The sequence below is a fragment of the Achroia grisella genome, unplaced genomic scaffold (assembly GCF_030625045.1).
Source record: "Achroia grisella isolate CSIRO2021 unplaced genomic scaffold, CSIRO_AGI_Agris_v1 utg1096, whole genome shotgun sequence".
Lineage (NCBI taxonomy): Eukaryota > Metazoa > Arthropoda > Insecta > Lepidoptera > Pyralidae > Achroia > Achroia grisella.
This window is the reverse complement of record NW_026712575.1, coordinates 500,751-512,631: the sequence shown is the minus strand read 5'-3', so window position 1 is coordinate 512,631 and position 11,881 is coordinate 500,751. Positions and strand designations below refer to the sequence as shown.

Sequence of the window (11,881 nt, the reverse complement as noted above, 5' to 3'; positions counted from 1 at the left end):
GAGTAATTAAGACATAATCAAACAACAGACTCAAGAGCGAACAATTCAAAATCATTTAATAACATTAAACCGTAATACATTTATCTACAACTTAAATAAATTAAAGCCTTATACAAAACATGCTCTCCGCTTGAACTGATAACTCGCGGAACGTGTTGATTTTTTGATATATTTTCATGGAAGTATTTGTCACGTTTCAGCCAATCAATTTAGCATTGACTATTTACATTTCTCATAGCTTTATGTTTGTATTGCCTAAGTGGGTGCACTATCATCGGAATGCCAACTTTTCCTCTTCTCTCCTGTTGCTTCATCATAGGTAGGAGGAGGTGGTGGTAAATTCGCACTCTTGGTCTTTGTTGGTAATTTAGCTGGTTGTGCCAGACGTTCTTCTTCAGCTTCCTCTGGTATAGAGTCCCGTCGACGACTGTCGTACTCTGATAACACTGGTTGCGATATATTGTTGCGTTGTGCCAAACCCATCAAAGTTACATGTTGATACAAGCTAGTTTTGGAGCATATAAACAAAATATTATATGATTATATATTAGACTGAGCTTGCTGTGATAGAAAAAAAAAAATATATATTAATAATCTAACCCAATAAAAAACGTTTCATTTGAGTTAATGGTTATTAAATGTCATTTAATTATAACACATTCAAGAATTGTAAATTTGTGCAGCATTTTAGTTTTTACCAAAATTCATTTTTGCGGTTTATTTTTCTTAGTTTCTTGCGGTTCGGTTCATATTTTTCGTAACTCCATGCCGTATGTGTACATAAAAAAAGTAACTGTCTCAAAAGTGCTTCAATTTAAATTTATTTGAATAAATAGAATTTGTTTTCTATTCTATTCTAATTAAACAAAGTTACATGTTGATACAAGCAAGAAATGTTCGTTTACTATCAAGACAATAGTTTTTTTAGTAAACATATAAACAAAATATTATATGATTATATATTAGATGTTTGATGACCGACAACTTGAAAATTTTTGCAATTGGTGCATCTGATAATGAAAAATTTATAGAAATTAATTTAATGTATTATCACATTCATATTTATTTTTCATGGGGTTCATAAAATAAATTAATCAACAGCATTTAATAATATTAGTTTTTGCCGACAACTTGAAAATTTTTGCAATTGGTGCATCTGATAATGAAAAATGTTAGAAATGTATTATCACATTCATATTTATTTTTCATGGGGTTCATAAAATAAATTAATCAACAGCATTTAATTAGTTTTGCCCTGAAAAATGTTGTGGATGGAAAATTATGAAACACTTGGTGAAAGCATATTTATTAGCCTGCAAGTAACTTTTTTTAAATCAACCTTTGTTACAAAAGATTTTTTTACAGACAGATGTTATAAACCTGTCATCATGTTTACGTCTTCATACATAATCGGTGTTATAAATTTGCATCAATACGTCACGGTAGTGATACGTGCGTATCTCACGGTAGTATGATAAATACGCAAACAACGAAATCATAATATGATTTAAACAAGGTCCTATGATATTTATAGCAGTGAGTATTTGTCATAAAAATAAATATTTATTAAATTTAATTAATGTCACATGTCTAAAATATTATATCATTTTCTGTTAAAGTTTTTAAGCAGATACCTACATCTAGTTTACTTAGGTAGACTAAAAAGATGTGTGTATGGGTACCTCAGCCTCTTATATATCAGGCTACAAGCAATTTGCTTTATTAGAGTACGTAGATTAGACAGTGAAATTACAGGTTTAGAGGAGACATCTTAATCTTCCAGAATGGCAACGCATGAGTGGCATCACAGGCGTTACATGATAACTTGTTAAACGTGGTGCTGTTTATGAATATAGGAGACGATTATCGCTATACACATAAAAAAAAGAGAATTTTGTCAGTTTTTCTCAACACGTGAGTACTCCGAACTGACTGTAGATTTGACATATCATATAAGCCTATGTATCATATAGACCTAATAAAGATATTTTGATTTTTATTCTAAAATATTGTAATCATTATTCCTTAGACGGAGTTGAGATACCGTGTAGGGGAATTAAGCCATTTCTCATTATTTCCTGTTGTGTTGCATATTTATCCCAGATCACCATGGTAAGTCTTTTCATACATCCAAGATACATAAAATATAGTATTTCAAAGTAGTATGTCAAATTATTTTCATTGTTCAAATATATGCTAATAATGATTTACTTGTGAAAGTATTACCCTCTGATTCACATTCACATACAAAATTGAAATGTCGCTCGGAACCAAACAATTGGAATACATAGGCAATGGTGTTGTATATACAATCTTTTTGATTAAACTCCTTGATTGTATGCTCACGCTGTGCTCGTTAGTCTTAATTGTTATATATTTTTTTAAGTATCAATAATTACGATTATTTTAAGATCTCTAACTACTTCCCATTTCGAAGTTTTTACATTATGGTGTACCTTGTAATGCGTAGGCCTTTGAGAACTCGACAGTACAGGATTTGAAATGTGGCTCTTGGTGTTCTGATGACTGATCTCCAATGCTGAACGGAGGAGGTCGACCTTAGAGGCGGATCCTTCATAATTGCTTCCTCGACGCTGACTGTTACTACCGCTTCGGCTTCTACAATGCTCATTTATATCACCTTGCGAAAACTGAAATGGGAAAGATATAATTTTTTATAATCTTTACATTTCAATAATTTAACAAAAATGCCAATTATTTAATAAACTAAATCCATATTTTAAATTTTGATTTCTTTATAACAAAGGTTCCGTTAATAGAATACTGGAAGATGACTTACTCTTGACCGTGAACCTCTAGGTAGAGAGTGGAGTGATCCCAGTGGATTGTACCGTGTAATCATATGCAACCTCTCCAAAGAGATCATCGTTTCTGCGTCCTTGCGTAATGGCTCTCCATTTAATTTGTCGCCATCGCCGCTTTCTGCATTTAATATGTATTTAATAAATTTAGCTGGTATGTATACAGAATTGTGTATAGAGGTGTACCTAAATCGCTGTATAGGTCTATATGTATATGTATATAAGGTACATAATAGGTCCGTTAAGATTCTACCATGCCGTCAACGTCTAATCTAGTATTATAGGTTTAGTCAAAAATTATTGAATGCTCTTTAGAATATATAAATTCAATTTTATAAATACTATCACTGTGACACACCTTTCTCTATACTCTGTGGCAGATTTAACAATAGACCTAGACAAAATCTAAGAACCAAACAAAAGAAGAAGTATACTATAGAATCACATACCTGTGTCCTGGTCGCAGGAATCTTCAACACCAGTCACATTTATATTCCTAAGCCAGAAATAATGCAGTAGACCGTAAAGAATCCCTCCAAGGAACGCAATAAGGCCCATATACCGGAATGCCTCTCTGGTGCCAAGAGATGCTATCAGAAGACCACCTCCAAAACTTCCACTACCTCTACCTGTAAATAAAATAAAGATATTTTAAACGTTGATATCTGTCTTCATCGTGAGGATGTCAATACTTAGTATGCCTGTATTTGGCACTATTTGAACCAAAGACACAGGCAGAGAGTTCACCAAGTTCACCCGAGGTATCACTGGTAGGCTACCACTATCGCTCGGGTGAACTTGGTTTATTGCCGATACTTCCATAAACGGATAATCAGTTAGACGTAAAATTATATACAAAGATTTTGAACAGATAATATTTAAGTTGGAGAAGGAAACCTCATTCAATGTCACTCTCTATTGTACTTGATTAATTATTTACACTTTATGAATGTGTGATAAATGTAACATTATTAATGCGTATCTATTAATTACAATGTTACAATACCAGAAATAGATTTTACAAAGGACAACATTCTAATCCAATGATCTTGGCCTTAAATCTCTCCTATCATGTTGAGTTAATGTTGTCTACAAATATGATTGTTCATGTATTAATATTCCTACGCGTGCTTTAATTGGGTAGAGTAAAACAATGAAATACTAGGTTTAGACAGATCTCGCCATCATTAGTATAACCATACAAATACGCCCGTTGCTCGTTCTTTTAAGTATATTCCTTTTTGTAGCAAGTGATCTATTTGCTAGAAGACTATTTGTTCGACGGACCTACATCTTGTTTACAGGCCCTATTATCTACATCTCATTGGTCCTCCCATATTTAAATAATCTCTGTTTTTATTAACTGTATATAATTAAGACATTGCCTTTTAGTCCCAAACTAAACAGATCTTGTAACTTAACCATGACCAGTGCAACGTTTATCACAGAATTTACAGAATACATTCCAACTCTACTTTTATTTTCTACCATAATTCCTAAATCTATTGTCATTCGCTACCAAATTACTATTACTGAGATTTTGTCTGTCTCATAATTAATTCACTTATTTTGATATGACGTAAATGTTATCTGTAATGTACAATTCATTTGTAAACAGTAGCTAAAGACAGTATAAAATTTAATTCTATTTATATAAAGTCGACGTGGCCTAGTCATATCGAAGTAGCACTCGCCTATATGTATATACTAAATTGAAAACGTAGACAACGCGAATTTAATATCAAGAGGTCTTGTAAAACTTCTCACGGGGCTAATTTCTGAAATCGTTTTCGTATGATTTCATAGAATCCTAACAAAGAAAAGGACCTACAGCCGTCTTTTACCATCACAAATTTACATTTAACAAATATTTGTGACGTTATTTATATTAATTATACAATAAAAAAATTGAATAATACAAACTGACGTACCTAAATTTTTTTCAAATGCTTTTGTAAGAAATTTACCTTAGTTTGTATAATAACCGTCAAGCAGCTTTCTTTCTAATGCCAGATGATCATTTTGCTGTTCATGTATATATCATAGTATATAGTTTCCTGTTTTGCTGTTACCACTTACCATCAGGTGGACCATCAGTTTCATTGCCATTCTAGATTCTACAACCGTCGTTATCCGTTCTGTAGTATTACAATCGTCCATCAGCATTCTTTTTAATGCCTGATGGTTATTATGCTGCTCATGTATATAGTTTCCTGCTTTGCTATTTCCACTTACCATCAGATGGATCGCTATACTAGTTACATAAAAAACACAAACCGAGACTGAAATGTGCCATTCCCAATACGCCTATTAGAGTCGCTAGAAGACTTTTGGGAGCCAACATAGCGCAGTACGTAGCAGCTGCTACCCACATCAAATGCACTGACAGCGATTCCATGGCTTCAAATGGAAAACACCACCATGAATTTCTGGAATTTAAATTAAATAGATATATTAATACATGTTGAAGATTAAACCTCTTTGTTAAAACTTTTTTATAGCCATTTATTTTTAAATGTTCCTGTCACTGTTCTCCTTTTATTTTTTCATTGTAATTGATCTTTAAACAATATATGGTATACAAATTACTTTCTGTTAACCACAATTGCCTACTTTTATAAATAATAAATTAAACAAAATAGTTGTTATCGTCGACCACAATATTTTCTGGTTGGTTATTGAGGTACACATTTGGAAAAATTTCCGTAACTGTCTGTTTGGTTCAATGTTAACAACATTGGACAATTTAAGGATAAAAGTCGTGATTATGTACTAATCTACTACATAAGATATAGGTACTGTGAAAAGAAAATATGAACGTAGTATAAATAAATAAAACATATAACAAATATATCCTAAATATAATGTATTGTAATATTAGTTAGATACTAATAGTAGTCTTTTTTTAGAGAAAACTCCGTAAAACAAAGAAACAGAGCAAATCTACTTATCAGCTGTAATAGGATTTCAGTTATTGACATTACTAATACTACAAATACCAGATAGACGCGAAGTATAAATACAAAATTTGTAATTTCGGTTTGAATTTATAACAGTAATTAAATAGAAAAAGGAATAATGAACTGAAAATAAAAGATACGACACGGATAAAATTTTGTATTGTTTGTAATAATTTATTTCTTTATTTTAAACTGACAACGCTAAGTAAGGCTTAATTAATAATTATATTGATTGTTTAATTGACAAAAAAACTGAATTAAGGGTTATTGATATAACGTCATCACTTCATATCTTTGGCGCTCTTTGTGTGATGCCACTTGCCACCAGATCAACTATCAGTTTGTTTGACATTATAATTACATAAAATAAACAAAGTCAAAAATGTATACATATTATGCCAATATTATAGAGAAAGCAGTAAAATATAGTATAAAAATAGAAACATAGACAGAAACGCAGATCTTGTCATCCGTATTGTGATACCTGAACGAAACGTGTCTTGTTATTTATATTACCGTAGTATTCTCGAGAGTAACTAAGATCTCGCCCACACGTCGTTGTGCTCATAAACTTGACAATGCTTTATTGTCGTAAATACATTACTGCTTCAAATGGTATTTAAATTGTAAAGGACGTTTCAACGGATACGTACAAAGCTATACACTTTTCTTATATAGCTGGCATTGCCAACATACTGATGTTCGTATGTTATTCAAAGTGAGAAATGTTGCCTATAATTCTATTGCATTGAAAAAACCCAGATATGTCAAAACGAAATCTATAAGATATATGGTACCCAAGGTTGTCATTTCTAAAGATCGAAGAATTCGATGCCATATCTCGTTTTCAAGAATACAGTTTACAAAGCAAACTGCTCGGCTCCAAAAAAGGTGAGAGGTACATGGACGTATTTATTTCAATTCTGGCTTTTTAAATTAGACGCGTTTATTAAGTATATTACCATGTACCGACGACTTCATGCAAAGTGGAAAAGTCTTTGTTTTATAACATGGCGTTTGTTCTCTTATTTTGCTATAAGATACTGTAAAGAATTCAATTTAATACAGGAAGTTCTTTCAAAAAATTCTTGATATCGATATAATGTTCTGCGAATGGAGATATCACAATAGAGGATGAGTCAGTCACTTTAGTTCTATTTTCCTACTTAGATATAGACAAATGTTAGATAAATTCAGCAACAGATCATGCAAATTACACTTATTGTCAACACTAATAAAGATCTTATCTTTATCTTTTATTGTTTCTATTTACCTAAGTCATTCATTACATGATTATTGAGATTAATAACTGTTTGTACTAATATATCTGTATCTGTGGTGCAAAGTTTATTCATAAGAAACGGTTTCAGAGGAGCTTCCTCCCGCGTACACTTAGATTGCGGAATGAACTACCTGCCCAGGTTTTCTCACTAGACTACAACATGAAGTTTGTAAAAACGTGAAACAACATGAAGTAGGGTATATTAAGGTTTCTTAAGTGTCAGTAGCGCACGTGACACCTCTGGTATTTCTGGCGTCTATAGGCAACGGTAACCGTTTACCATCAGATGGGCCGTGTGCTTGTTTGCCACCTACGTAGTATAAAAAAAAATATTGGCGATTATTATGTAATAAAACTTTTATAATTTATACCCATTTAAGAAAATTGTACGGCTTTGAATGCAGTGGATGTCTTCCAGGCTGAAATGATGATGATGATGTAGGCTTTGAATTATTTTTAAAACAAAGTTTACATTCAAAGATTTCTAATAACTTACTACAATCAGAACATTTTTTTCAAAGACATTTTTGTCTATTTATTAGAATCTTGTTATTCTTAACTAGATAGTTAAGTATGTTAATAGCCTTTTAAATAAGAGTTAAAGGAACAAAAAATCTTGTTGTCCTACGTTGTCGAACTCTTAATACATAAATTATTAAAGAAAAACTCACTCAATAAACGAGTATCCGACAAGACGAGCAGCGTGGGAGAAGAACGCGACAATGATAACGTTCACGTGGCCTATGCGGGCGGTGATGGCATCAGCTCCGTACAGAAACGGGATGCTACTCAATGTGCCCACAGTCACGGTTATACCTGAATGTGAGATCAAGATAATACAGTTGATACATCGGAAACAGAAATGCTTGGAAAAAATATGTTTAAAAGATTATATAGGTAAACGTACTAAACTCGTAATAAAATGGGTTGTGTTCATGAAATAATGGATATTTCCAGATTTTATTATATATATACACAATTATTTTAATACAATAATATAAGTAAATACGTCTACTGCATAAATAGACTCATTAAATAATTTATTATAGTTGTTCATTTTTTATATGTACAGTTGTAAATATCATATTGTATAAATAAATTTCTTACCCAATAAAAAATTTGGTGCTCCTAACTCCTTCAAATATATAAATAAGTAAGATTCAATGAATCCCCAAAAGTTTCCCAAAGCGAAGAGGAAAAAGATGAAAATAATAATATGTGGCATCTTTATTATGTTCACTAAATCTCGTAGCAAATTATCCGCCGGTAGCTTGGCGCCTAGAGGCATAACAGCGACCGTAATTGCTGATATCAGAAGCAACACATCGTAAGTATAAAATGCAGCTGAATAATCGGTGTAACCTGCAATCGACGACTTGATGTAAACATCTACTAACACATTATTGACAAAGAAGATAACGATTACAAGATGATACTTACCAACTTGTTTACTCCTCATATCTATGAGCATACCCGTAATAGGTGAAAATATAGCCATTCCAATACTAGAAAAAAGGCGTTCTCTACCAAAATCACCGCCATATTTTTGTATCATAGTCAAGGCAATGGGATCCATAATTGTAACACCAGCAGACAACATTATAGTACCCATGAATCGTAAGAAAAAATAAATATAGAAAGTCTTATCGTCGCTTTCCTTATAATCCGGTGGGCATATATCGGGCCCGCCTCTTCTGTAAAATTCCAATGATAATTTACCTTAGATATCATAGTTTATGTAAACTATTTAGATAAGCAATAAGTTGACAAATGAAAATGTGTTTTTGTTTTTAACAGAATCTTATCCTACCTGAAGTCACATTTTTGAACCATACAATCAGCAGACAATATTTCTAGACGTAGCTGAGAGAGCTTAGTCATGTTATGCACCATGACAAGACCTCCACACCTCAAGTCTTCCTTATCCAATGCCGTTATATTTACTCCTTGCGCTATTAAAAGTTTCTCGCCGAATCTAGATCTAAAATCTGTCACTTGGTCATCGTCATCCTAAAACAAAAGTTTTTACTTTTAACTACCACGATTCAAAAGTATAATTACTTTCGTATAATTAATATATTCCAGTTGACAATCTTTTACATAATAGATAATAGCCCTGCAAATTTTCTTTTATAGTAGGTAGATACCACCACCTCATCTTGCATTTTCTGTGCTTTTCCTTCATTCGTAGAATTATTATTCAATTGTTACTTTTAGATATAAAAAATGTCTGTGGCATTATTCTCTTTTACTTAACTAATATTTTTTCTCAATATACCGAGATTATTTAAATCTAGATATGCTGTCCTATATATCAATTAAGTTTTCTATTAGTCTCTCCCAAATGGTGCTTTCATTTAATAAACTTTTCACAAATTAAAAAAACACTTACACGTTCCATTTCAATGCCAAGTTGTTCTTTAGGTTCACCTAAATCGTCATGTACTTCTATAAGAAAGAATGCTGCGTCATTGTAATCTTCATCTTCAGTCACATTTTGATGACTGAAAAAAATATTACTTGTACTTGTTATTATAATTACTGAGTTGTATGTTTTATGTTTATGATAATTATTATCAAATATTTTGTAAAGAGTGAAAAGTGAAAGAAACTAACTAATTACTATACTAAAATTCAGTGAAACTTGGTTGTCGATTTAAATTAAAATTAAATTTAAGTGTTTCCATACTTCGATCCTGATTAAGCCATCTCTTAGTACTTAGTAATTCTGTCACACAAAGTACATCCGCAGTAAGTCGAGAGAAAAAGATTTGCAAAATATATATTTAATAATATCAATGTATTAGTATAATTATAAATAATGTATAATTTATTCTGAAGAAATATTATTCGACAAACTATTGTTCTGAACTCACTACGGATTTATAATGTACGGTGAAGACGTCAGAGAGAGACAAGATTCTACAAACTCTGTTCATCTGTTCATCTGCATTATTCATATCATTTGCATATTTTTTTATTGATGTAATCTCGACACAATCATGTGACCTATCCAGGATTCAGATAAACATTGATATCCTCAATTATTATATTAAAATCCAAGGTCAGAATAATTCACTCTAATTTTCATAAAATAAAATTTATTTTGTTCAAACAAACAAACTCAAAGGGGATAAGAGAAATTATTTTTATTAAAAAAATACCTGCTATTCGATAAATTTGGTGGTTGAATTTTATGACTAATGTGGAAGTCCAGATCATCTTTATCGTCCGCAGGATCACTAGCTGGGCTTTCTGTGGGTCTAAATAAATGGCAATGGTCCACACACCGATCCAACACAAAGTCTACAGTCTCGTCTTCATCAGGACATTCTCTGCTAGGGCAAGGACTCCACCATATCTATATGAAATAGAACGATAAAATGTTGTATTGTAACAAAATGACGAATTGTTCAGATTGTCTAATTATCAAATGATGTACAAATTATAATTATCTCAAAATATCCAAAACATCAATAGTAACACTATTACTATTGTTGTTTTAATTCTTTGGAATTAACATGTTTATATTAAGTTCTCTTTGTATTAAGTTTTTAAAGAATTAAATAAAGTAAATGATAAATTGTCATGAAATATGGATAAATGTCCTTTAATTCCTTTAACTAATTCAGATATATGGACTCAGGTTATGACACGGGTTAATTCGCTCAGAGGCCGGATGAAGATGATTTGCTTAAATTCTTAGAGTAGTTTGGTTTGTCTCGTGACTAAATAACGAGCAGCAAATCGTTAGGGGACATTTTCGAAACAAATCTTTATATAAACAGAGTACCTCAACACTATTGGTGATTGGATGTCGCATAACGTATGCCGACGGCATCACACCTGGCGTTTCCTGATGCGGGATCAGGAGCAATGAATGGTGGAACGCGGCATTTAGAATCAAAGCGGTAATTACAACAGGCTTGTACTCCCCGAAACGATCCACTAGAAATCCTAAAATGAACAGATTCTAGTAAACACAGTTCATCAAATATATTCACTCAGATAAATTCTGCTTACCTGTTATCGGGGGACTTAAGAAAGTAGTAAATGGCAAAGCTAAATACACAAAAGAAATCTCAGGCACTGTAAGTCCTATGCTTTGCATGTGTATAGTCAAGTATGGCAAAAGAGAAGCGGTGGCTCCATACATCACAAAAAGAGTCACTTTTAACATAATCAGGTTTGGATTGATGCGCAGCCAAACCATGATTCGGCCTATCTTGCCCAACTCCTCTTCACTTTCCGCCTCCATCATGTCTTCCTCGTTATATTTTTTCGCATCGTCGTTTAGCTTTGCCATACCTCGAACACTACTCACATTTTCATACCGATACAGTTGTTAGCTCGTGGACTATATCTTATCGACTGACGCTCTGTAGAAAACTCTGTCGGTTGTAAATGTGACAAGTGTTTACTTAGGTTCGATCTTTAGAGGATTAGGTTGATAGTATAAAGTCAATATTTTTTAGGTTCCGTGCTCGGAGCTACCGGGAGATCCAATGAGGGTCCCATGCTCCCGAGCGACTGAGGCGGGAGCGGACAGCGGCGGACGTGGCAGCGGTACAGCAATTTACAAATAATAGCAAATTACCTTCGTTTAAGAAGTGTCACAGCGATTGGTGGGGATGTTGGCTAAATCGGTTGGCGATCCAGAGACCTTGTAGGTAATAGCAGGGGTCGAGGCGCTCCTTGATATGCGCCTTTAGTTCCCGAAGTGAAGGCGCACGTTGCGAATTTGACGCAATCTCCTGGCACTACACTGGTTTGTGAGTGAGTACAGTTTATTTTTTATTTCTCATACATTCTTATTA

The 11,881-nt window shown here is 32.8% G+C and overlaps 1 protein-coding gene across 1 annotated transcript; it reads right to left on the bottom strand.

Annotated features, from left to right (window-relative positions):
* Positions 1 to 60: 60 nt before the first annotated feature.
* Positions 61 to 11,579, bottom strand: LOC131849069 (uncharacterized). Its single transcript, XM_059199058.1, has 13 exons — positions 11,088 to 11,579; positions 10,858 to 11,021; positions 10,229 to 10,425; positions 9,457 to 9,568; positions 8,875 to 9,074; positions 8,505 to 8,758; positions 8,172 to 8,426; positions 7,736 to 7,880; positions 5,100 to 5,251; positions 3,272 to 3,451; positions 2,801 to 2,943; positions 2,438 to 2,651; positions 61 to 479 (listed from the first exon to the last, which is right to left on the bottom strand). The coding sequence occupies exons 1-13, from the start codon at positions 11,368 to 11,370 to the stop codon at positions 256 to 258; spliced, it is 2,523 nt and encodes an 840-aa protein (XP_059055041.1). The 5' UTR covers positions 11,371 to 11,579; the 3' UTR covers positions 61 to 255.
* Positions 11,580 to 11,881: the final 302 nt, after the last annotated feature.